The sequence below is a fragment of the Bos taurus genome, chromosome 21 (genome assembly GCF_002263795.3).
Source record: "Bos taurus isolate L1 Dominette 01449 registration number 42190680 breed Hereford chromosome 21, ARS-UCD2.0, whole genome shotgun sequence".
Classification (NCBI taxonomy): domain Eukaryota; kingdom Metazoa; phylum Chordata; class Mammalia; order Artiodactyla; family Bovidae; genus Bos; species Bos taurus.
Genome location: NC_037348.1, coordinates 34,622,642 through 34,649,098, shown reverse-complemented (window position 1 = coordinate 34,649,098; position 26,457 = coordinate 34,622,642). Strand labels below are relative to the sequence as shown.

General features: G+C 48.4%; 2 protein-coding genes across 12 annotated transcripts in view; one reads left to right on the top strand and one right to left on the bottom strand.

The window, feature by feature from the left end:
• Window positions 1-415: 415 nt before the first annotated feature.
• On the bottom strand, window positions 416-15,932 carry STOML1 (stomatin like 1). 7 transcript variants are annotated; one of them, XR_003031389.2, is made up of 9 exons: window positions 15,695-15,932; window positions 14,007-14,113; window positions 12,606-12,755; window positions 12,104-12,307; window positions 8,957-9,152; window positions 8,288-8,500; window positions 7,440-7,766; window positions 1,119-1,431; window positions 416-641 (listed from the first exon to the last, which is right to left on the bottom strand). XR_003031389.2 is itself a non-coding variant. In XM_005221975.4 (7 exons), exons 1-7 carry the CDS (start codon window positions 15,825-15,827, stop codon window positions 7,573-7,575), a joined length of 1,194 nt encoding a protein of 397 aa, XP_005222032.1. In that variant the 5' UTR covers window positions 15,828-15,932; the 3' UTR covers window positions 2,143-7,572. The 7 variants fall into 7 exon arrangements, 3 of the variants coding, with proteins under 3 accessions (XP_005222032.1, XP_024837678.1, NP_001179360.1); XR_003031388.2 differs by having other exon boundaries at window positions 416-1,225; window positions 1,369-1,431; XR_814055.4 differs by having other exon boundaries at window positions 1,369-1,431.
• A 2,603-nt stretch (window positions 15,933-18,535) lies between these two features.
• The window catches only part of PML (PML nuclear body scaffold), a 55,402-nt gene continuing 47,480 nt past the window's right edge, over window positions 18,536-26,457 (top strand). For 4 of the 5 annotated variants that reach the window (XM_005221911.5, XM_005221906.5, XM_010817047.4 and 1 more), the window contains exons 1-2: window positions 18,548-18,759; window positions 20,983-21,449. In XM_005221911.5, coding sequence (XP_005221968.1) covers window positions 18,625-18,759; window positions 20,983-21,449 — 602 coding nt within the window. In that variant the 5' untranslated portion in view covers window positions 18,548-18,624. Of the gene's footprint in view, window positions 18,760-20,982; window positions 21,450-26,457 lie in introns of all 5 variants that reach the window. The other variant, NM_001206503.1, reaches the window with a different exon arrangement.

The following is a 26,457-nucleotide window of genomic DNA, read 5'->3' as shown; positions in this document are numbered from 1 at the left end:
TTCCTAACTAGGGATTGAACTCTCGCCCCCTGCATAGGGGGCTTGGAGTCTTAGCCACTGGACCACCAGGGAAGTCCTGCAACAAGTCCATTTTAAAAACCAGTTGCTGGTGCCTGTTATACGGTGGACACTGCCAATCTCTGGAAAGTCAGTGGAAGCACACTGGAGTCCCAGTCCAGGGGAAGAAGCTCCAGGCTGAGGACTGTGGTGGGCAAGTCCCTTTGATCCTCAGTCTCCTCCCTCTCCTTTTCTCCCCTCTTCACTCCTTTCCTCTCTCTCTCTCCAGCCTTTCTCCTGGCTGAGTGGCAGAGGATCTGGGGCAGCAGATGGGGAATATGCCCCCCTCTGCCCACCCCCACACAGTCCACACCCATCCCCACAGAGTGGAGCCAGGCTAAGTGGAGCAACACAAAGCCAGAATCTTAAGACCCTCTTTATTCCATGCCAATCCCACTGCCCCACAGTCCCCACTGATGGAAGAGGAAGTCATGGGCTGGAGCCATGAGACACAGGTTCTGGGCCCAGTCCTGCCACAAATCCCTCTGGGAAGTCCTTCTGGGGACCTGCTGGTGCTCAGTCATCCCATCTGTGGACCAGTCATCTCTTGCTGTCCTGGTTGGGGGAGCTGGACTCCACTTGGCCTAGGATGGGAATCAAGAACCACTCACCAGGAGGAACCAGAAAATTTCTCCTCCCAGCTTCCACCCCTGCAATACACAAACCTCCCCAAGTCCCCACCACCTCATCACTCTCAATTTCATGATTTTTGGCTTGGAGGCCCCACCAAAGGGCTAACTCAGTGAGGCCTGTGTGAGTGACACAGTGACCATGATTTACCACTGGCACTTCTCTTCCTTGCAAACTGTTCAGTTAATAAACACCCCGGAGCTGCCGCCTACCCCAGCCCGCCCCCATGCGCACAGGAGTGCCAGAATCCAGGTCCCAGCCTTACTTCTTCCTTTCTTTCTCCAGGGCGAGGTGTCAATCTTTGTCCAGAGCTAATCCCATCAGGGCTCAGGATCCCATTCCCTTCTCTTCCTCTACAGTCTCCCTCTGCCTCTCTCTCTACTGGATCTTTCCCCATAATATCCTCTCTCTTTCACCTTAAAAATACCCACCTCCACGCTAGCCAATGCAATTATAAAAGGGAAAGCACTTTAAAGCACTGATATGAGGTGAGTTGTCAACATCCGACTGTATATTGAAGATGAAGTACTTTGAAGTACTATGAATAAAAATACAGTTAGTAAGGTAAGAATTAAGTTAGTAAGGTACAGAGCCCCTACAGAGCAGTAAATTGCACAGTGACTGGATAATATAATGAAGGGAAAGCCCCCGTTTATAGTAGTATCAGAAAAGATATAGTACCTGGGAATAAACTTTAAAAAAATGTTCAAGACCGTATGAACACTGCAAAACTTCTGAAGAACACTAAGAGGAAAAAAAAAACACATAAAAACATGCCAGTTCATGGACAGGAAGACTCAGTACCATAAACACTGTAATTATTTAAGTTATTTCACACATTTAATACGGTCTCCATAAAGATATAAACAATTTTTTGACCACTCCACTGGCAGGCAAGATCTTAGTTCCCCAATCATAAATGGAACCCAAGTTCCCTGTGTTGGGAGCGAAGAGTCTTAACCACTGGACCACCAACAAAAGTCCCCTAAACAATTACTGCTGCTGCTGCTAAGTCGCTTCAGTCATGTCCGACTCTGTGCAACCCCATAGACGGCAGCCCATCAGGCTCCACCGTCCCTGGGATTCTCCAGGCAAGGCTAGGGTAATTCTAAAGCTTATTTTAAAACAGCAACAAGAATAGGCAGGAAGAATTTCTTTCTTTCTTTTTTTTTTTTTTTTAATTTGGCTACGCTGGGTGGCGTCTAGGATCTTAGTTCTCAGACCAAGGAGTCAACCCACATCCTCGGCAGTGAAAGTGCTGAGTGGTTAAACACTGACTGCCAGGAAATTCCCAGGAAGACTGTCTTAAGAAGTATTAAAAAGAATTAATCTTATAGATATTCAACATTTTATGAAGCCTCAATAATTAAAACCACGTGGTCTTAGTGAACAGACAAATGGAACAGAACAGAAAACCCAGAGATAGATCCCAAGGCAAACAGAAATACACAGCACTGAAAAAAGTGTGGTTCTGTATATTTTATGCTCATTTAAATCCCAGGGGCTTTGTCAAACAATTACATGTAAAAAATAAAATAATGGAAGTACATGGAATTCCTTTATGATCTTAGAATGGAAGTTTTTCTTATGACTTAAAACCTAAAAGCCATAAAATAAAATATGTATTATTTCAAATACATCTGTCAAATTTCATGGGAAAATATCATAAGCAAAGTCAAACTACAAACAACAAATTGGGTTAAACATTTTTACAACTTATATCAAAAAGAACTAATCTCTCTAGTATAAAGAGTTCCAGATGTCAAAACAAAAATAGAAACAACCAACACTAAAAAAAATATACATGAAATAACATTTCACAGAAAAAGAAACACAAGAGCTCCTAAACATATTACAAAATTTCAACTTTACACAAAATAAGAGACATGAAAAATTTCAAGTTTTGAGGTAATTCAATGGGGAAAATATACCTTTTCAGCAAGAAGTGCTGGATACCCATATGGGGGGCGGGGGGGTGGGGGGTGGGGAGGGGCACCGGGGGAAACATCTCAGCCTTTTATCTCATACCATATACAAAAAGTAACTCAAAGTGGATCAGGCCTAAAAGTACTAAAAAAAAAAAAAGTACTTCTAAAAGTTTATAGATTCAGCTAGTACTTTAAGGACTGTGGCTAAAAGTACTAGAAAACACAGGGGGAAATCTTCAAGACCTTCAGCAAAGATGAGCAAAGACTTTCAGGAAAGGATACAAAACCTCTCACCATGAAAAAATTATAGGCATTTCCCTGGTGGTCCAGTGGTTAAGAATCCACCGTGTTATGCAGGTTTGATCCCGCACACGCTTTATGGAGCAACTAAGACCACGAGCAGCAGTTACTGAAGCTAGCCCACTCTGGAGCCTACACCCCACAACCACTGAGCCTGAGTGCCATGACTAAGGAGTCTGTGCCCTGCAAGGACCCCCCATGACAATGAGGACCCCATCCCTGTGTCCCAACTAAGAGCTGACACAAATACATATATAAATACTTAAAAAAGTATAGACTAACTTCATCAAAATTAAAATCTATTGCTTTAAAAAATAAATCATTAAGAAGTTAGAAAGCCGAGCTACAGTCTGGGAGAAAATATTTCAAATACCTGCTGAAAGACATGTATCCAGGATTTACTAAGAACTCTTAGAACTAGTATGAATATTATACCAATAAGATAAAGCCAGATTTTAAAGTGGGAAAAAAATTTGACAGATACTTCACAAAAAAAGACATATACCCAATGAGCACCCTAAAAGGGCTCAAAGTCATCAGGCAGACCCACTGGAAATGACTGACAACACCAAGTGTTGGCACAACCATCCTGGAATTGGTTTGGCAGTTTCTAGAGCCAGAAGTTTTACTCCTTAGTATTTACGCAAATGAAAACATATATCCATACAAAGACTCATACACAGATAGATGTCCAGAGAAGCTTTGATAATCAAAACTGAAAACTACTCAAATGTCCATCAACAGGTGAATATGCAAACTGTACCTCTATCCATACAACAGAGTATCACTAACAACAGAAAAAGAGCAAACCATGGGTACACATAATAACCCAGACGATTCAAAAGCTCTACAGAGAGAAGCTAGACACAGAAGGATATACATGGCATGTTTCACTTGTATGAAATTCTAGAAATGTGAAATTTAATCAGTAGTTATTAGAAAGCAGATGGATCAGTGGTGACTGGGCCTGGGGGTGGGGGTGGGGGTGGGGAGACTGAGATTGAATGGGAAGGGATACAGGGAACCACGTGAGTTGATGGAAACGTTCTATATCTTGATTCTGGTGGGTAGTGGTTACATGGTGTTCCATTTGTCAAAGTGCATTTAAAATGGGTGCATTTTATGCACCAACCAAAAGACACAGACTGGCTAGGTGGATGAAAACATATGTATGTATACCCCCCAAACTGTATGTAATTATTTTACATTCTTAGATTAATCATGTTTCCATATGGCTTGCAATATAATTATCATTTATCTGGCTACTTAGTGTGAAAAATGGTAAACATCTTTTACCAACAAAAAATGAATTCATTTTATCCTATTACCTGTTAAAAAGGTAAATTCTGTGCTTTTTATCTGGTACTGAAAAGAAACCCTGTGCTTTTGCTGGAATGGAAAATCCAAACCTTAAAAAGCAATAAACAATTGAACAACTTTTTAAAAAGTTGAACTTTTTTATTTACTTTTTCACTGAGATGAGCTTTTTCATTTACTGGACTGTCAAAAAATTCCAGAGTTTAATAACACATTGTGTTGGCGTGGCTGCGAGGAAAAACAGACTCTCACTTACTGATGATGGGAATGTAAATTAGAATAATCCCTAAAGAAGGCATTTGGGCAATATTAAACTATAAATGCTTTGACCTAGCAATTTCCTTTCTAGGACTTTATCCCACAGATGAACTTCAACCACAATAGCATATGTGAAAGGTGCATGATTGTTTGAAATAGCAAAACACAAAAAAATAATCTGAATGTCTATCAATCCAAACCAGGTAAAATAAACTATGATACACCCATACAATTGAATCCTATGTAACTATTCATATAAAACTGAATGGGGAAAGTCTAGGTATGCAAATATGGAAAGATTCTCAAGCACAATGTTAAGTGAACAAATTAACATTGTATTTGCTATGCTGCCATTTCTGTAAAAAAAAAAAAAAAAAATCCCAGAGAATAATATATGTGGATTTTCTTGTAAGTGTTATGTTTTTAAAACTCCAACTTCATTTTTTTTGGCTGTGTAGCACAGCATGTGGGATCTTAGTGCCCTGGCCAGGGGCTGAACCTGCACCCTCGGCAGTGGAAGCACAGAATCTTAACCAGTGGGCCACCAGGGAAATCCCCAAAGCCTAGCTTCTGGAAGAAGAACTTGGAGACTAATACCAGAGGATATCTGTTTGAAACTACGTGGATGGAGTCAAGAGTATGAGGAACAATTTTCATAGCTTGCCTTTTTAAACTTTTCTCTTCAACATTAAATACTTATTTAAAAAATAATATCAGAATAATACATTATATATAGAAAAGCATCACGTAACTGTTTTAGTTATCATTCTTCTTCGGGTTACCTTGGGGAAACAAATACAGGAAGTGTCTAATGCAGTAGAGGGGCATAGCTGGCAGGCAGTATCAGTTACTACTACAAAATCCCTGCACACATCCCCGCCTCAGACTTTAGGTCCCAGTTCCCCAAATCGGAGGTGTCTGCTACCCTTCCTGTGGCCTCACAGGGACTCTCCCCTCTGCCAAGTGTCTCCCCCATTTCCTTTCTTCTCTCATCTCCATGTAAACTGTGAGTCTTGGGCATCAACTCCTCAGAAAGCTTTCTCTGATGGACACCCTTTCCTCCCCCGCCCCCTCACACCCTGGCCCCATTAGGTGCCCCTCGCTGCACCCCAACCCCCAGGGACTGCAGAGTCTGCTGGGTCCTCTGAAGCCCAGAGGCCTTGAGCCTGTGGGCTCCCTGTCCTGGAGCGCTGGCCTCGCCAAGGAATGAGTTCCCCTCGATGGGATGAGGGCATTAACAGCTGGCAGCAGATTCTGCTCTCCACCCACACAGACATCTATAAGTTTCAGTTTCCCCTGGTGATGCTGCTCCTCTGACACACACAAAGAAAATCTGAGTTTCGATTTCCCTTAAGCTCTCACGAGGAAGGCGCCTGGGGCTTCCCCTCTCATCCTGTGGGGTGCTGTGTGCAGCAGCAGCGGAAGAACAACGATGGATGGCTCAGGCACGAAGCTCGAGGTCCCGCAGGGAGGGCGGACACTCACACAAGAACAGTAACAGAAACAGTGGGGAACGGGCACGAAGACAGCCCCGAAGCAGTGGGGGAGCCCAGGCCCCCGGGGCTCATGGGCGGTGGGGATGGGAGGGAAGGCTTTTGAACGGGCGTCCCCAGCTGGGCGGCCTCCAGAGCGGTGGAGAGAGGGACAGGGAGGGGTCAGCAGCCTGGGCTCTGGCCCTTCAGGGAGGGGCCCTGGGGCTGAAACCTGAACCCAATGGCAGCTTGGTCTACTCCAGGAGGACCTACAAGAGGAGGGCCAAGGCGGGCACTGGCAGGAACCAAAGGGTAAACTGGATGGAGCCTGGTGCCAAGGCAGTTGGACAGGGCCCTGTCAGGGAAGGCTTGGTGCCAGAGGACAAGCCAGAGGCTGTTCCTCAAAGAGGAGGCTCGAATTTCTGTGGGTTTCTTTTTCACAAGCCTCTCTAGGATGTGAGATTCATTCCTTAGAACTCAAGATGTCTAAGGCCCTCATTCTCTGGGGTCCCTGGGGTTTGAGCCGGACCAATGGGGAAACAGCGACCAGGCGTACAGCAGGAGGGGCAGGTGATGGCAGCTCCATCTCCCCTCGAGTGCGACAGGAGGCCCTGCCCTTCGCTGGATGAACAGTTTGCCCGACACCCACATCCTTCCTGCAAACCTCTCCCCAGACTATAAACAGGAACAGAGTGCCTGCTCCTGCCTGCTTTCAGGCCCTCGTCAGGAAGGGGAACTGTGGGTGATTCCAGAGCACTGTTGGGGCTCGGGTCACCCTTCAGGGCCTGGGTCCCAGGCTGGCAGCACGGACATCACCTCGGAGCCCTCTTCCCCACCCCCATGACCCCTATGTCTCTCCAGATACATTGTAAACAGCACATTTATTTGAGGTTTTCAAACCTCTGGTAAGAAGCACAGGAACAGCAGGGCTCTCTGTCATGCTGCCCTGGCCCCAGCCCATCGGGCATGCAAGACTGAGGCTGGGAGATGAGTCAAGACACCCTCAGGAGCAGGGCCAGGGAGACGCCGCCCTGCCCCCCTTCTCCCCCCACCCTCCCCCACCCCAGTCTGGGCCTGGACTGCAATCAGCAAGGCAGACCGAGCCCAATCTCAGATCCCTCCCAATGCAGGGACCTCTGCTTGGTCCCTTCTCTCTCCCTCCCCGAGCTGCTCTGATCCCCCTCTCTAACCCCCTCTTCTGGAACTTGGAGCCTGAGTCACATGCAGAGCTCCCTCAAACCAGGACCAAACCAGCTGCAGTTGGGTTGTTTCTGTCAGCCCCTCCTCTCCAGCCAGGTTGCCAGAGGAGCAAGGCAGGCCTGGCTCTCCTGTCACTGCCTGTGTACCCAGTTCAGGCAGGGCACTCGGCAGGGGACCAGGATAGCAAACACTTGCTGAGAGAACCGCTGTGGATGAGAAGGGCAGGGCTGCCTGACTCAGCCTCTCCTAGCTCCAGTGTCTCCCAGCCTCCACTCACTGTCTCCCACTGGGTCTGACACTCCTCAGGGCTTCAACAATCCAAGGTGCAGTGCCAGGGCCTCCGCCTCCAAGATGTCTCCCTGGCTTGGTGCCCGGCTCGGGGCCAGGCTACTGACAGGCAGCCAAACCTGCTACTTCAAGGCCTTGAGGACAGCCTCCAGCTTCATGGCCATGGCCAGGTCGCCCTTCACCTTCAACCGCCCACTCATGTAGGCCCCCAGGGGCCGCAGCTCCCTGCACAACAGGGACCGCAGGTCCTCCTCAGACAGCTCCACCACCACGTCGGGGATGACATCAGGCACTCCGTGTCCCACCCTCCCTTGCCCTGTGGGGAGAAAGAAAAGTGAGAATCAGTGGGGGGACAGCAATGCTACAGTGGGTAGAAGAGGTCAGCACGTCCCACTGGGAAGGGTGGGAAGAGTGGCTAAGAGCTCAGGTGCTAATACCCAGGGTTCAAGTCCTACTGACTGTGTGACCACTCAGAGCCTCAGTTTCCAAACTGGTGAGATGAGGATGCTAATAATCACTAAGTCACGGGTTTATGATGAGAAGTAGGTGACATGATGCGCAAAATGCACTCAGACAGAGCCTGGCACGAACAGGCCTGCAACGCGTGCAGGGCTCTTAGTCCAGGCAGCTGGGCCAGCTGGGCGGTCCTGCTCATGGGGATGGGACAGGGAGCCCAAGGCCTGGGCATCACTGCCTGCAGATGGCATCTGAGCTCCTGACAGCTGTGGGTTTGCCTAAACTGCTGGCAGGAGCAGGGCCTGGTCTGAAAAGGACCACAGGTGGTGGGGCTGCGAGCAGCCCCAGCGGGGAAGGAGAGGGCAGAGAGGGCAGCGGCACCTGCAGTGAGATCCAGGAAATAGATGCTCTGGGGGCCGCTGGGCAGGATGACGTTGAACTGGTAGCAGGCCCCGACCTGGCTGACCAGGGCCTCGGACAGGATGGGCTTCAGAGCCATCAGCAGCCCCTCGGCCACAGGCTGCTTGGGGCTGGGCCCGGCACCCCCGTGAGGGGCAGACGGCTCAACCTCGCTCACCATCTCCAAGGTATCTGCTGGTGGTGGAAACGGGATGGGGGAGGGAGGCAGAGAGAAGGAAGTCAGTGCGCTGCCAAGGTCAGGATGATGGTGGCCCCCGTGCCTTCACAGCGCTCTCTCTTATATCCCCTGCAGCCTGCGTTCAGTTTCCTCCTCTGCTAAGAGGCTGCCCTTGAGTTTCTAGCCATAACCCCAACCCCCTTCTCTAAATCACTCCAGCCTTGAGTCTTAAACTCTCTTCCGGATGCTGTTGCTTCCTCCCATGGAGGCTCCCAAAGGCCTCCGCATGCTCAAGACTCTTCTCATTACCTTAGTTCTGGTCAGCTCTAGAATCGGGGTGGCTGGAACAGCCGGGCAGGGTGTGCACTGCACAAGGCGCTTGGTTAAAGGAACAAGAGGCAAAGCTCAATCTGTGCTGGACACGAAGCTGAACGCCCGGCGGGGGGAACCACCCTTTCCCTGAGGCTCCTCACCTGGTCCAGGGCGCGGGGCACCTCCTGCCACTGAAGGCACACTGCCTCCCAGGAAGTGGAGGGCCAGCTGCTGCAGGGTGCTGTCCAGGCTGGGCCCTGCTGGGCTGTCCTGGGGCGGCTGGAGCACGGCCTCCACTGCCAGCTCCACACGGTCCACCTCCAGCCCCCAGGCCCTGGTCACATCGTTGATCTCCAGCTGGAGGAAGTGTGGGGAAACATGGCACTCATTCCACAAAGGTCCCATCCAGAGCACCTTCTTTAGGCAGGTTGGTAGTATGGCCACGGTGACTCATGAGGTACCAGGCCAGCCCTTGAGAAGTGCCCAGCCTGGACGGAGGCAGAGGGCAATTACAACGCAGCCATGGGAAGTTGTAGTGTGCACCAGGGGAGGGTGTGGGGCAGGGAGGAAGGGGTGATGCTAGGAGGAGGAGGAGGAGTTATCCAGATGAAGGGGCATGAAGGAGGATCCTTCCAGACAACAGGAACAGCATGTGACGAAGACCAGAGAGGAGCACCTCGAACCTTTGGGGAACTGCGAGTAACCACAGCTCCACGCAACCGGACCCTCAAGTGCGGGCTGGGACACTGGAGACAGCCAAGGGGGCAGAGGTGGCTGCTCTCTCTCATTTGGACTTACTCGGAGGCACAAGGGGCCCCCGAGAGGAGTTTAGCAGCAAAGTGACAGAGCAGTCTTCCTAGCTGCAAAGATTCTCTTGGCTGCTATGTGGACGCTGGACTGGAGGGGTTGAGGATGGAGGGAGACCAGGTAGGGTGGTGTTTCAAACTGCAGGCAAAAGTTACACAGACGCAGTGTCAGGCAGAGGCGGCTTTGAGCCGAGACACATGGCGGAGGGGCACAGCTCTTAGACTCTAAGCTACAGAGGACACCAGAGAAAAGGCACCACTGGGCTTCTCGGCTGCCTGAGCGTGCGAAAAGAGGAAGGGTGGTGAGGAGCTGGGGGAGCCAGGTTTCTGATGAGGGTTCTTGCACAGATCATGAGTGTGGGCATTCACCCAGAAAGCACACACAGAGGAAGGCACAGATGTGGGGGTGGGAGGGAAGGAATGATGAGCATTCCTTTAGGGAAGGAATAAGGTATTTTTAAATACATTAAGCTTGAGGTGTCTATGGGACAGCCAACTACAACTGGGAAAGTAGGTCCAGGAAGCAGGACAGAATGGGACTGGATCAGAGTGTCGTGAATAATTAGTGTCCAGAAGTAGCAAACAGCCCCAGGGGGATCACAGAGGAAAAGAGACCACTGAGGGAAACCCGGAAACAGGAGGACAGGGAGTAACCAGGAGTGTGGAATAACGGAATTCAGAGGAAACAGGGGATCCAATCATAAGACAAGGACGCGCCCATCGAGTCCAAGGCCGCCTCCAGGTGACTTGAGGAAGGACTGAGAAGTGCTCCCGTGCTGGCAAGAGGGAGGTCACTGTGGGGTCGGCAGTGACGTCAGTCTTAGGAGCCTAGGGGAGCCTAGAGTAACAACAGGAAAGGAGGAAGGAAAGGGAAGAGAGGGGTGAAGAGCTAGAAGGGGTGTGGGACAAAGGGAGAGCATGCAGAAAGGCAAGAAGAGGATGAGCGGAGGGAGGGAGCCGAGTCCTGGGCCCCGAGCACTGGGCAGTGCAGAGGAACCAGATGCTTCCAGGAAGGCAGGAAAACAGCACAGAGGTAGATGAGCTTCAAGGGGTGACCACTGGAGGAAGCTGGAAGAGTTCTCACCCTAGAGCGTTTTCTCCGAGGATCAAGAGAAAGGCCTGCTGCAGAGGGCTGGGTAGGGGTGGGGCCGGCAGTAGGGGCCGGGAGGAGTAAAGCAGCAGGCACAAGTGGGTAAGCAGCTAAGAGGGCCCAGCAAGGGAGAGGTGGGAAGCGTGCAATCCTTCCAGGTGCAAAACAGGCAGATGGAAGAGTGAAAATGAGAGACGGATGTCTGAACCAGGCCTCGCCGAAGGTGGTGGATTTCCTGAAATTTGATTTTATCCAGGTGCTGAATCCACTTTGCCAGGAGCTAAGTCAGTCTGGGTAATGGCCCTAAAGGACTCTAATGCCCTGGTATGGGACTCACACCCCCAAATGGCCTCTCTTGGCTTTGTTGTACCAAAGTAATGTGCAGCAAGGCCAAGAACAAAGGCCAAGAACAAAATCTGATTTGTGTAAGACCAAGCAGAGGACTGGAGGGCAGGGGCAGGTGATCTGGCTCTGGCCCAGCTCTGCCCTTGACCACGGCTCTTAGGGGCAAGTCAAATAACCTCTGAGCCTTGATTTCCTTCCTCCAAAACAAAAGAGTGATACTAGCCTTTGTGCAGCAAAATGCAAAGCTGAGATACACTGAGGCAGCCAAAATGCTATGCGTGTAAGAAGTATTGTTACTATCACAAATAGAATTTTCTTGGGAATTTCAGCCAGTTGATTTATTTCCTGAAGGGACTGGAACCTCCAGGAATGGCATTACCCACTCCCTTCCCTGCCCTCTAACCCTGGGGAAGGCAGAGCCTAGGGGAACGAGGAGAAACTTCACCCACGGTCCCCTGCCAGGACATGGGAGAAAGCCTGAGGTGAGCATGGGAGCAGGTGACTTGCCGTCACATGTGTATTTCAACCCCTCTTGTCACAGGAGGGATCTGAGGTGAATTCCAGTGTAACTGCTCACACTCAGACAAGAGGCAGCAAAAAGACCCAGAACAAAGAACACAAAACCACAAAAATGCACATGCTGCCTTGGGGAGCATGGAATTCCCCAGAAGGTGACTGGGCCAGGAAGGCCCCTGCTCCTGTCACCCACCTGCCTGCCCAGGAGGCCACTCAGAGCCCCTGAGGCCCAGCGTTGTCATGGCAATGCCTGCAGGGCAGTGAAGAGTGAAACCTCGGGTAGTCAATGGCAAGACTCAAGGCCACTCCCCTGGCCCAGCCCCTTTACTTCTCAGGCCAGGTTTGCCCAAGATCGCTATGGTCTGTGCCCATCTTCCATTCCTCAGCTGACAGTCCCACCAAGACCACTGACTCTTCACAAGTTATTACACTCTTGGGACACAAGGTAAACTAAGGCCCAGAGTGATCTGGTGCTATGCTAAAGTGCCCCAGCAGGCAGAGCCCGGCCCGTGTGCCAGCCACGGAACTCTGCCTGGTGCAGAGCTGCCTACCAGGAGTTGGTCGCTGATCTTGAGCTTCTCCATCTGGATCTCTCGAAGGGGCCTCTTGAGCAGGGCCTTGGTCATGGCATTCTGGGCTGTCATGCGTGTGGCTGTGTTCAGGTCCTTCACCGTCATCACCGACAGTACTGGGTCCCAGATGCGGAACTGGACGTCGGCCCCCACGGACAGCACAGCCCCATCCTTAGAGGCCAACTGTTAGGAGAGGCCAGGAAAGAGGGGCAGGGGCTGCAGGGAGGCCAGGCCCACTGAGACCACCTAACCTGACCCACTTGCCTGGCCACTGGCTCCTCGAGAACAAAATGGTAACCCCAAGTGCAGGGGTTCGATATATACAGCAAGGATGTCCTCCCAGCCTCCCTCCTCCTTTTTCTGGTGTCTTCCCCACCCCTCAGCCCTGATGGCTACTCGCAGGCCAAGGTACTGACATCCACAACACACCCAGCACAAGCTCCCCACTCCCTCTATCCAGGGGAGCCGAGAAGCCCCTCACCTTGCAGGGAGGAACACTGAAGGCTCGTGTCCTCAGATCTACCCTCTGAAAAGAGTCGATGAAGGGCAGGAGCAGAACCATACCGGGTCCTTGAGGGGTGCGGATCCGGCCCAGTCGAAACACGATCATGCGCTCATAGGTGGGCACGATCTGCTCGTAATAGCAAGGGAAAGGGTCAAAAGCACTGAGCTGATGCTGACAATTATGTCTGCCCAGGTCTTTCCCCCACGTCTCTCCCCCAGGTTCAGGGTCAGGGATCCTTAGCTCTGTTTCCAGATGAAAAAAACCAAGCTCTGAGAGGTTAACTGACTTGCTTAAAAACCACAAAGCCCCCAAGTGAAACAGGCAAGATTTGAAAGCAGTTCTGAGTAACTCCAAAAGCCATGCTCTCAACTACGATACTGTACTGACTTGATTGTCTGTGAAACCTTTTACCTATGTGGTCTAAAGCTAAACATAACTCAAACCAGGAAACTGTCTGCCCTTGTCTTAGTCAAGGGATAAGCTGGGCTGCTCTAATAGTGACCCTGAGGGAAGGGCTTTGCCAGCTTCAGGTTCCTGGAGTCCTCAAGGAAGGAAATATACCCAAATTGAGAAATGAAGGCTGAGAGAGGCAGTGACTTGCCTAAGGCCACATGATATTTGTTTCAGTGGCAGCTTTAGGATTAGGATTTAGGGCCTTCTAAGGAAGGACTCCCTTGCAGACCACCCAAACCCTAAACTTTCCAGAGACAGTGACTGTTGTCTGGGGCTGCATGAGGGTCAGCTTCCACCTCCACTGCAGCTCTCAGGTGTGAGCATCTACTCTAGCTCATCCTTTCCCTTCTGCCCCATCCCTTGCTGAAAACAAGGCTGAAATTCCTTTTACTCATCACTTGCTGGGCCAGGTTGAGTGTTTTTCATTTCTAACTTAGCCTAACCCAAAAGGAAGAAGATATTTGTGTGTACCTTAACACCTGTGTTCAGAACCCTAAACTTGGGCATTTGGGAAGACTTGTTTCTGTCACTTACTGGCTCCCAGTAAAGTTGAGCCTCAGTTTCCTCATCTGAAAGCTGAGAATGAACAATTCTTGTCCAGCCCATTTCACAGTGTTAGTTGCTCAGTCATGTCCGACTCTTTGCGACCCCATGGACTGTAACCCACCAAGATCCTCTGTCTATGGAATTTTCTAGGCAAGAATACTGGAGTGGAGTGCCATTCCCTTCTCCAGGAGATCTTCCCAACCCAGGAAATGAACCCAGGACTCCTGCATTGCGGGCAGATTCTTCACCATCTGCGCCCATTTCACAGAGGTGTGATAATACTTAGAGGAAGCGGGCAGAGGATGGGAAATTCATGCACCAATGTTAAAGCTCTCAGTGTGGCCCAACCACTCTGGGGACTGACCCAGCCGGCCTTACCTTCAGGGCAAACCAACCAGAAATGGGGAAGGTGATCAGCAGCAGCAAGAACCCCAGGAAACTGATAAGGCCATGGCAGAAGCAGGAGGGCCAGCTCTGAGGTGCATCTGGGGACAAGAGAGCAGAGACAGTCAAGAAATGCCAACTGTGTCTGGCATGACAGCTGCCGGCTGAGTGAACTCAGTCAAGTGCACCTTTTTGCCCACCTTCCCTTTCAGTGGCTCCTTCCTTCTCAGAGCTAAGATGTTCTTTCCTAACTCAGTGTTTCATTTCACTGGAGTGCCCTAAAGACCATCAAATACTTGCCTTGCCTAATACTAACTCCGTATCTGTGGGCAGGAGCTAGTTAAGGGCTGTTCCTTCCTCCCACATATCAGAATCAATTTGTTCCAAGTCCCAACCTCACAAAGCCCATTCTCTGCTAGGCAGCAGTCATTGGAACTGAGAAGTTAATCACAGGACAGCTCCGCTCTCCTCACTGGGCTGAGCAGGAGTCAATCCTTTTGTCTGATTTAAACCGCCTCCCACTTCTGGTAAACCCAGGAGGAACTCAGCATCTGTAAACAAATGCTAGGTTGAACTGAATGCTGCTGGCTTAACACCTCCTCCACTATTGGCTGGAAGTGTGCTTTCAGTTTGGAGGTAATGCGTTAACCAAAAGAGGTAAAGCGTCAATGGCTCTTAAACAGATGCCAGAAATGAGGGCTAAGATGTTCTTTCTTAGCTTACAATTTATTCTTCACCACACTTTAATGTTCTAATGACCGTCAAAATGCACGCTTCACTTGAAGCAGCTTCAGAAGAGAGGTGGGGGAGGGGGACTAGGAAGGAAAGACTTGGCTGAAGCACAGGTCCCTGCTCCTGGTGAATGAGAACCCCAGGATGGGGTTGAAAGCTGAGAAAATCCCAGGATCTTGGGGATCCTCTCCCAACCCTGAACTGGAAGCAGACAGAATCCTCTGCTCCACACTTCCAGGAACACCACACCCTTTGGGTTCTCTGAGCACCGGAATACTAAATCTCTTTTCCTGCTTCTTTCTGACCCATGTGGCCCCAGCAGGAAAAGAACTCTTGGATAGGGGCAGCTCTCATTACAGGGAGTCACAGAAGGGCCGAATCCTCTGGGGTTTGGTTGTCAGCCTGAGGCATGTGGGATCTGACCTCTGGGTCAAGGGAATTACTCAAGGCTTTGGAGAAAAACAGGGCCTGGGAAGACACGACAGGCATCTAAGGGCCTTCCTTTTTGGCCTGCGCATCTCCACCAGGAAACCGGCAGATACTCAAGTTTGAGAAATCTAGGTGTCCCCTGAGGTGAAGATTCTGCCACTTCTCGGCGACCAGGTGCTCTTGGCGTGCTGGTGACCTCCTATATCTTGACCTTAGTTTCTTTCTGGGCAAAATGGAAACCTGAAACCTTTGGGCTGATAAATGCCAATTAGAAATGAGGTGGGGCGAGGCTTCTTTGAAGATGAGAGAGCTCCAGTGCTGCCGCCCCGTAGCTCTAAGAAAGGCGGATGGGCGGTAGTGTCCCAGCGCCTGATCCAAGCCCTTCTCCACATCGTGGAAAACCCCTCTCGGTCCCTCCTCTTAGGCTGCGAGGACGCAAGACACGCTGACTCCCGAGAGGCAGAGAGTTCGGGGGTGCCTGCTGATCTCCCTCGGATCCGCTGCGCTGGGCGGCCACTCACCGGCCCCCGGCCCCACGCCGCCCGGCTCCGGGGACAAGCAGCCCTTCTGCGAGCCCAGGAAGCCGAAGCTTGATTGCTGGAAACGGTCAAAGTCCCCCAAAGGCAGCGCCCGATACCCAGACCTGCTAAGCATGGTTCCCAACAGAGGGCACGCCCCGCGCCCCAGGGAAGTGCGGGGCTTGACCAGCCAGCCGCTACACTGCCCCGCCCCCGCTGGCCGCCGCTTCCGGTTTCTGCCGGGGGAGGGGTGGAGGCGGCCCGAGTGCAAGAGGAGGCCGACTGAGCCCGGCTCGCACCGTTTGCATAGCGCCCCCTGCGCTGGGAGGACTGAACTGCGATCGCGGGGCTGGGAGGAAGGGTAGTCAAGTGTTCCTGGAGGCCCGCAGCGGTCCGCTCCTCCTACACCTTTTCCCACTAGGTCTTAGAAAAGGAGCAGGAAGAGAAGCTGAGCTTTGTAAGAGAGTTTTCAGGAGCTGAATCTTCTCCAGAAGCAAAGAAATGCTACCAGCCTTCTCAGCATAAACTAACAAACTCTGGACGGATTTGGGGAAGGTTGCCTTTAGGGTTTCTCCAAGGCATGATCAGCAAATTATCCCTGAAGCTCCATTACTTTGGTCACCTGATGCGAAGAGCCCACTCATTAGAAAAGATTCTGATGCTGGGAAAGATTGAAGGTAGTAGGAGAAGGGGACAACAGAGGATGAGATGGTTGGATGGCATCACCAACTCAATGGACATGAGTTGGAGCAAGCTCCAGGAGACTCTGGGAGATGGTGAAGGACAGGGAAGCCTAGCGTGCTGCAGTCCGTGGGGTTGCAAAGAGTCGGACATGACTGAGCGACTGAACAACAACAAAGCCCAGCAAGCAGGGCCTGGCACAGAGAGGATGTCAGTGCTTATCTGTTGAATGAAGGGGTAACCAGGTCATTGTGGGTCAACCTGGGGCAGAAGGGCCTGAGCTTCAGCACAAAAAGAAAGAAATTCTGTGTGCAGATCTCAGGGAACATGGCAGAGTAAAGAAGGGGATTGCATAGTGCTATCCCAGGGCAGCCCTCCAGAGCATCACAGACCCTCAGTCTTACAGATGCTGAAATAGCACACCCTACAATCCAGGTACCCAGAGGTAAATTGCTTCTCCCTGGCTTGAGAAAACCAAATGCAAAAGGTGAATTTACTCTGTATACCAACAAATATTAATTTCCTACAAGGCAGGCTGTGTTCCAAAGTGGGCAAAGAAATTAATAAAGCTTTTATTGTTCCACACATGCCAGTCCTGCCTCCAAAGGCCCCTCAGCCATTGTCCACTTCCAGGTCCCTTCTGCAAATGGCTGCTTACCATCTTTGGCTTTTCCTAGCTTCATAGCCTGGTTCTAAAGCCCTGGGGGCACTAACCAAGCAGCAAGGTGCATGCAGTAGGCTCTTGAGGTTTTTGCACTGTCCCTAGGAAGTTAGTTCTCCCCTATCCTCCCACCCCCACCCTGAACTATAAGTTCACCCCACCCCCAACTATTAAGGTTTTACAAGCGCAAGGTCCTGTCACCGCCCTTCTAATCCGTCCCAAGCTGGAACTGAACACAAAATGGGTCCGTGGAAGTCACCACAATGATTGGAATGCACTGAGGTTTGAAGACAGGAGCACTGGCCCAGTGATGCCACCTGGAGCTGTACCTTCTCCCCTCACCAGCTGAGAGCTGGGGCTTCTCCTTTGACCCATTGCTAACTTGCTGTTTCCTCACTTTTCTCATACCTGCCCACCAGCTCTCCCCATTCCCTACTGCCTCAGATCCACCAGCCCTTCCAGCTGTCACACTAGGCATCATCCTGATACCCTCATCTCCACTCAGAGTCCTCCCAGTGTCTGACTCAGGTCCCTCCTCTCATCCCACAGCCACTGTCCCAGACCACCTGGCTCTAGGTTGTCAGAGAGACTGTCCCAATATACACAATGGACATGGTTCCTTGTTTTCAAACCCTTCACCAACTCTCTGTTGTCCAAAGCCCTGGTCCATCTCCTTAGTATCATCTTGCCCAGCCCATCTTGGTCTGACATCATGCATGGGTCCCCTCTTGAATCTGAAAATAACCAAAACGGGTTGCTCTTTTCAAAACTAGTTTCGAAACACCTTCTGTTTCAAATCTCCATAGCTTTGCATATGCTGTTCTCTCGGCTTAAAGTGTCACCTACCCATCCCCAGCCTCTGAATCCCTGGCAAATTCCAACCATCACTTCAAATCCCAGCTGAGTGATCTCCTGTCCAGCCAGTCTCAACACTGTGAAAAACTCCCTTTGGGGGCCTGCTCCTCCATTAGATCTGGGGTGGTTGAGACAGTAAAGAATCTGCCTGCAGTGCAGGAGACCTGGGTTCCATCCCTGGGCAGGGAAGATCCCCTTTAGAAGGGAATGGCTACCCACGCCAGTATTCTTGCCTGGAGAATCCCATGGACAGAGGAGCCTAGAAGACGACAGTCCATGGGGTCCCAAAGAGTTGGACACAACTAGAAGACTAACGGCAGAAGACTAACACTTTCACTTTTTTTCCAAAGTAGGAGCCACGCGTGGCCCGGCTGTGTGGCTTTTGCTCCCAGCTGAGGGCTGGCACGAAGCTGTGCCAGTGTGAGCTGAATGAAAGATTCCAAGCCGAGGGCAGGGACGGCCTCCATCCTGCACAAACATCAGTTCTGCCACTGTCCTGCGTGTGACTGCTCTTTTCTCCCTCCTCACCGCTCTGGGCGTGTCTTCAGGACCCTGGGCCAGCCTCTCCGACCCTAGAACCGCCGGTAGCTAGTGTCTCACTTCCTCTGGGAGGCGGGCCCTGAGCTGGCACCTCCTCTTTAGGGCTGCCCCGGGAGCTCAGTGTTCTGGCGCCTGCCTCCGGTTCAGTTTCTCCGCTCTCGAAGAGCGAAACAGAATCGAAACTGCGCTGGATTCCATGCAGCAGGATCCGGAACCTGCTGGATCTCCGGGGCCCCAGCAGGACCCCGCACTGCCCCATTCCCCCAGCATGCCTCCCCCGGAGTCACTCTCCGAAGGCCACCAGTCCAGCCACAGCGACAGCCCCACAGAGGTACTACTGCGTTTGGGGAGATGGGGTTCGGGCTTTGTTAATTAGGTATGGTCGGTGGAATGGGGGGACTGGGGAACTTGACCAAGTACCTTGAAAAATGACGCAAAGAAGGGAGACCAGGTGCGAGGGTCCTGACCTTTTCGGCTGGGTTAGGGGTCGTGGAAAGTAGAAAAGGGGACGAGCATGAGTTTGAGGGGAGAGGTCTCTCTGGGTTGCGATTCTCCACGAGCTGCAGGGTGATCCTGAGAGTGAGTGGCACTGCGTAACAGACTCTTCCGTCCAAGCTGGTGACGTGCCTCTTATCCCCTACCTCAGATGAAGGACCACCTGTTAAGGAAAATGGAGGTAGTAGTCTTATCGAACCCTCCTGGCAACCCCGGACATGGCGCCAGGTGTGGAAAAGCCAGAACCCTTGTTCCCAGATCACAAAGTGGGAGAGAGGTGTTTTGGCTAAGGCTCAGGGTTCCTGTGGTTTCTCCTCTAGGAAGCTTCTTGGATCCTCTTCCTGGAGCACCGTGCTCCCTTAACCCCCATCCGGAGGGGTTTTTAGAGGTTTACTGGTCTTTTCCTGCACAAACTCCCCACCCCCAAAGGAAATGCTTAGATCACTTGCTCTGTTTTCTTCCAGGCCCTTTTTACTGTCCTTCATGAAAGCACAAATAATACCATATTGCATTAACTTTTATTAGTTGCGTTATAACACCTAGAAATAATATTTACAATACTAGTTAACATGTTTGAGTATTTCTCACGTGCCAGGTACTGTATTATGTTATGTATGTTTTATCTGTTTCTAGGTGTACAATTCAGTGGCATTAAATGCATTCCACAATGTTTGTAACCATCACCACAGTCTGTTTTCAGAATTTTTTCATTGAAACAAAATCTGTACCCTTTAAGCTCCGCATTCTCCTCTTCCCCCTGCTGCTGCTGCTAAGTCGCTTCAGTCGTGTCCGACTCTGTGTGACTCCATAGACGGCAGCCCACAAGGCTCCCCCATCCCTGGGATTCTCCAGACAAGAATACTAGAGTGGGTTGCCATTTCCTTCTCCAATGCATGAAAGAGAAAAGTGAAAGTGAAGTCGCTCAGTCGTGTCCTACTCCTAGCGGCCCCATGGACTGCAGCCTACCAGGCTCCTCCTTCCATGGGATTTTCCAGGCTAGAGTACTGGAGTGGGGTGCCGTTGCCTTCTCGCTCTTCCCCTTAGTTGCTGGTAACCTCTAATCTACTTTCTGTCTCTGAATTTGCCTAGTCTAGATATTTTATATAAGTGGAATGCTACAGTATTCGTCTCTGTGTTTGGCTGTTTTACTTAACATGATGTCTTCAAGGTATTTTCATGTTGTAGCATGTATCAGAATGTCCTTTTTAAGGCTAAATAACATTCCATTGTATGTATAAACTACATTTTGTTTATCCATTCATCTGTTGATGGACACTTGAGTTGTTTCCACCCTTCGGCTACTGTGAGTAATGCTGTGTACAGAATAATGGATGTACAAGCATCTGGATCCTTGTTTTCTGTTCTTTGGGGTGTATAGCTAGGTGTAGAATTGCTGGATCCTATGGTAGTTCTATGTTTAAGTTTCTGAGGAACCATCAAAGTGCAGTAAGCATTTTATGTGAGGTTATATGACACACATTTAATGAATCTCCTTTTTTAAAGTCCCTTGAAGGCAGGGGTTTGTCCTGGAATCAGGGGTCCCCAAGTTCCAGGCCACGGACTGGCACTTGTCCTGGCCTATTAGGAACTGGGCTCACAGTGGCAAGCAGCCAGCAAGAGAGCAAAACTTCATCTGTATTTACAGCCACTCTCATCACTTGCACTACCGAATTATCACAGTGGAAACGGAAATAAAGTGCACAGTAAATGTAATGCATTTAAATCATCCCTACATCACCCCACCTGCAGAAAAACTGTCTTTCAAGAAACGGTAACCTGGTCCCCAAAGGGTTGGGAACTGCTGCTATACATCCGTGTATCTTGGGGCCTGGTACTGTGTCTTATGAGAAGCAAATGCTCAGTAAATCATGGGGTGAGCCTGGGAAGGCCTAAGTCAGTGGAGGATGGGCATACTGATAAGCCTGGGTTTTTGTGTCATCCAACGACAGCCTGGTATGAAACAGGAAGTGCCACTCTCAGCGTGCAGCCACAGGGTGGGTGTCCGGTTGGGTGGGGACTCCTGGGACTTCACGTCTCACCTCCCTCTCTGATTCCCCAGCAAGCCACGGAGGAAGAGTTCCAGTTCTTGCGCTGCCAGGGCTGCCGGGCAGAAGCTAAGTGCCCCAAGCTGCTGCCTTGTCTGCACACGCTGTGCTCAGGATGCCTGGAGGAGTCCAGCATGCAGTGCCCCGTCTGCCGGGCTCCCTGGCCCTCAGGTGCCGGCACCCAGGCCCTGGACAACGTCTTCTTCGAGAGCCTGCAGCGGCGGCTGTCGGTGTACCAGCAGATCGCACGCGAGCAGGCATTTTGCACCCGCTGCAAAGAGCCGGCCCACTACTGGTGCTTCGAGTGCGAGCAGCTCATCTGCACCAAGTGCTTCGAGGCACACCAGTGGTTCCTCAAGCACGAGGCCCGGCCGCTGGCGGAGCTCCGCAGCCAGTCGGTGCGGGAGTTTCTGGACGGCACCCGCAAGTCCAACATCATCTTCTGCTCCAACCCCAACCACCGCAGCCCTATGCTGACCAGGTGAGCAGGCCGGCCGAGGGTGGGGTTGTGCATCTAAGAGCCAGGTAGAGGGTGCCGGGAGGAGAGATCCAGAGCCTCAGCTGGGGTGTGGGTCAAGGAGCTTCTGAGGTCTTGCAACTCACAATGTGGTCCACACACCAGCAGCATCAGTAGCGATGACCACAGTTTACACTCTCCCGTGCGAATGGATGGATAGTAATAGTTAATTTTCCCTCACGAGAAAATAATGCTGCAGAATCATCTTTTCACCCATATCCAGTCATTTCTTCAGGATAAATTTTTTAAAACACCGTGACTCGGTGAAGGGACATGAAAGTTTTACATTTCGATACATGTTACCAAACTGCCCTTTAAAAACTCTTAAAGAGGGGAATTTTCCATAAGCACTGCCACTCAGTCTCCCTGTAGCTAGATTGTAGAATGAGATGTGGGTAGTTAGTTCCTGGCTCAAAAGCACTCCCGAGCTTCCTGGGAGGATCTGTATGAAGAAAGTCAAGTCCCATTTTAATTATTTTTACCAAGCAGCACAGGAATTTAAATTCAGGTTTTTTTTAGACAGATAAAATACATTAATACAGTTCAAAAAATTGCTAACAAAATTTATAGAGAGAACAAAATCTCCATTCCATTTTGTCCCACATCTGCCTAATACCCATCCCTTCTCCCTTCCCAATCCAAGGTTAACCATTGTTACCAGCTTTAAAGAGCTTCCCTTGTGGCTCAGCTGGTAAAGAATCCGCCTGCAATGTGGGAAACCTGGGTCCCTGGATTGGGAAGATCCCCTGGAGAAGGGAAAGGCTACCCACTCTAATATTCTGGCTTAGAGAATTCCATGGACTGCATAGTCCATGGGGTCACAAAGAATCAGTCATGACTGAGCGACTTTCACTTTCACCAGCTTTAAAGCTTTCCAGAGTTTATGAATATACACACAGATATAAGTATATAGTCTTATGGGACTTATTTTTCCCTTTTTTAGCAAAAAGATAGCATACCTGTGTGAACTTTTAACGCTCTCCTCTCACCCACCTACAATAGATAGCTGTGTAAGATTCTTGGGGATCAGCTTACAAAGTGAAGGCATTCCTTGCCTATAAAGGGCACACTCAGACAGAGCTCCATTTCTGCTAAACTATAACTTGTTTGCTTCCTGCTAGGAGGTTTACCACCTGTACTACCAGATTCCACAAGGGCTGATATTATTGTTTGAGTTTGGATTTCTTTATTTATTATTGAGGTTGTCTAGTGGCTTTTCATGTGTTTATTAGTCATTAGCTTCTTCATTTGTGAATTGCTTACTGAGGTCCTTTGCTTGTTTATTTGTTTACTTTTAGGAATTACTCTTTAATTATAAGAGCTTGTTATAGTGCAGACATTTTTCCTGTGTTGACCTTTGTCATTCATTTAATATGAGGTGTTGTGTTCAAGTTTTTAGTTCTATATAGTCTAATCCATTAATCTCTTCCTTTATGGTATCTGGCTTTGGTCATCCTAGAAAAGATTTTGCCTATGCCAATATTGAAAATATTTACTTATACTCTATTTTAATAGTTTATTTTTATTGTTAAATCTTTAATTTAATCACAAATCTTTGTGTGTGATGTGAGATAGGAACACTCGCTTCGTATTTCTCTCCAGATAGAAAGCCACTTCTCTCAACAACTTTCATTGAATAATCCACTCCTTTTGTTTGATTTTTCCCATTTTTTAAAAATTGAAGCATAGTTGATGTACAATATTCTATAAGTTACAGGTGTACCGGATAGTGATTCACAATTTTAAAGGTTATACTTCACTTATAGTTATTATAAAACATTGGCTATATGCCCCATGTTGTACAATATATCCCTCTAGCTTATAAATAATCTGCTGTTGGCTTTGATCTGAAATGCCCTTTTAATCTTGTACTACGTGTCCGTGTAGTCATGAATATGTTTGTAAATCTCTGTTCTGCACCAACAGAGTGGAGAACCAACTCCTATGCTAATCCTTACTGCTCTAAGGAATTCAGTAGCTTTATATTTAGGAGAAGGCAATGGCAACCCACTCCAGTACTCTTGCCTGGAAAATCCCATGGACGGAGGAGCCTGGTAGGCTGCAGTCCATGGGGTCGCACAGAGTCGGACACGACTGAAGTGACTTAGCAGCTTTATATTTGGTAGGGTGAATTCCCACTCTTCAGAAATAATTTTGATTTTACAATTTGTGCAGCTTCTTTTGCTCTTACACTTCAGGCAGCTTCAGAATTCACATATTCTTTGGGATTTTGATTGAGATGGAATTAAATCTTGGATGAATTGACCTCATCTCTGGTTACATCTTTTGGGTTTGAAAGAAAATTCCATGGACTGCATAGTTCATGGGGGTCACAAAGAGTCAGTCATGATTAAGTGACTTTCACTTTCACCAGCTTTAAAAGTTTCCAGAGTTTATGAATATATACACAGATATAAGTATATAATCTTATAGGACTTATTTTTTCCTTTTTTAGCAAAAAGATAGCATACCTGTGTGAACTTTTAACGCTTTCACAAATATCTTGAACTTTTAAATTATAGTTAAATTTACAATATGTAGTGAAGGTCCCTGGTGGCTCAGCAGTAAAGAATCTGCCTGCAGTGTAGGAGACTCAGGAGACATGGGTTAGATCCCTGGGTCAGGAAGATCTCCTGGAAATGGCAACCCACTCCATTATTCTTGTCTGGGAGATCCCATAGATGGAAAGAGTGTGGTAAGCTACAGTCTATGAGGTTTCAAAGAGTTGGTCACGACTGAACACGTACTGCCTATGAGACAATATGTAATAATATTATGAATGGAATCTTTTCCATTATAGTTTTTATCTGATTATCATTAACATTCACTAATATGTAAGCGTATATATCTATTGGAGAAGGAAATGGCAACCCACTCCAGTATTCTTGCCTGGAAAATCCCATGGACAGAGGAGCCTAGCCAGCTGCAGTCCATGGGGTCACCAAGAGTTGGACACAACTGAGCGGCTAACACACACACACACACACACACACACACACACACATGCTATATCTAGCCATCCTATTGGGCTCTTTTATTCTTGTAAGTTTTTCCGTTGATTTTTTTTAGATTTTCTAGGTGAATAGTCATATCACCTAGAAATAATAAAAACTTTTTTCTTTCCAGTATTTATACATATTATTTATACATATTACCTTTTTGTAGCTTTATTTCACTGAATTGGCCAGAACTGCCAGGGCAACTGTGAAGTGGTTAGAAAAGGCAACTTTGCTTTGTACCTATCTTTCATGAAAAAGTTTCTTATGTTTTCTTCTTTGGTATGTTGTTTATTGTTGATTTCCTTAGGTGACTTTTAAAAATCACATTAAGAAAGTTGCCTTGTGCTTCTAGTTTACTAAGAGTTTTGTTGTTGCTGTTGTCTTAACTCGGGGATGGGTGTTCTTTGGACTCTGAAGGTGTCCTTTCACTGTTTAGTATAATGAATGATATCACTAGGTTTCTTTATGTTGCACCATTATTTTAATTCCCAGGAGGAAAAACTCTATTTGGTCATGACATACTATTATATTAATTTCTACCTCGATTCCATTTAGTACTATTTTATCTAGACTATTATCTATATTTATAAATGTGATCAATTTTATGCATATGTATGATTTCCTTGTCAAGTTTTTATATCCATTTGATACTAATCTCTTTCAATGAGTTTGTAAGCTTTTTTGAACATGATATATATAAATTGCTTAGTATAGTGCCTGGCACGTATTAAATACTCAATAAATGTTAAAATACTATTCTTGTAATTTCTCTGTTGTAGAATAAAGGACATAAGCAATCCAAGCTTGTAGAAGTTTCTTGAAAAGCTATCTGAGACAAGTGCCTCTTTTGGAGAGGAGATTTTTTCCCCTTTTTGTGGAAGGTCATGAATCAGATTTTCTGGGATGTTTTCTGATTCATCTTGAGTTATCTTACAATTTAAATATCTCCTCTATACCTGTAATTGTGTCCCCTTTCTTATTTCTAATGTTGTATGAATGTTAAAGTGTTAGTCACATCCGACTCTTTGCAATCCTATGGACTGTAGCCCACCAGACTCCTCTGTCCAGGAGATTCTCTAGGCAAGAATACTGGAGTGGATTGCCATTCCCTTCTCCAGGGGATCTTCCTGACCCAGGGATCAAACCCGAGTCTCCTGCACTGCAGGCCGGAGCCACCAGGGAAGCCTCCTAATGTTGTATATTTGTGCTTATTTTAGTGATCTTTTCAAAGCACCAGCTTTTTTTTGGTCTTTTTATTGCTTGCTAATATTAATGTTTTCCTTTTTTCTAATTAATCATTGTATGTTTAGCCTCATTATTTTCTTGGTTGTACTCTTCTCCCATTATTCATCTAATTCGACGGAACATCTAATTCATTTACTTGCTGTCCTCATTGTTTACTGCATTCTTCTCTGAGTAAAACGTGGCCTGCCTTCCATACCTTTGACAAGTAGTGTAATCATAGTCAATCATTTCTCAAATATCTCTAATTTCAGTCTTTTCTCTTTTTAAACATTTTCTCTTTGATAGAAGAGTTTGGGGCAGAAGGTTGTCTAAAATTTTCAAGTGGCTTGTGCTGTTTGATTTAAACATTTGATGTTAATTTCTACAATATGGTCTACTAGTATTTAAGAGTTGTATCTATGACTGTGTTGAGGTTTTCTTTGGTGCCTACCATATTCCTTTCACTAGCATATTCCTCGGATTTTTTTTTTAACGTGTATTCTTTGTAGAGATGTATCTATATCTCCTCTTTCTACTCTTGTTTAAATTTTTAACAAACATATTAGAACATATGTGTGTATGTGTATCTCTCTCTCACCATCAAGAGTGCGTGTGTATGTGTTGTTCGTCGCTCAGTTGTGTCTGATTCTTTTCGACGTTATGGACTGTAGACCCCCAGACTCCTCTGTCATTGGAATTCTCCAGGCAAGAATACCAGGTTGACATTCCCTTCTCCAGGGGATCTTCCC

Bases quoted from the DNA above. Each gene is read 5' to 3' on its own strand.
- STOML1 (NM_001192431.1), bottom strand. From the start codon at position 15,827: ATGCTTAGCAGGTCTGGGTATCGGGCGCTGCCTTTGGGGGACTTTGAC. The intron at 14,114-15,694 runs GTGAGTGGCCGC...TCTTGTCCCCAG, and splicing joins CGGCGTGGGGCCGGGGGCCG to ATGCACCTCAGAGCTGGCCC. The intron at 8,501-8,956 runs GTGAGGAGCCTC...TTCCACCACCAG, and splicing joins TGCCCCGCGCCCTGGACCAG to CAGATACCTTGGAGATGGTG.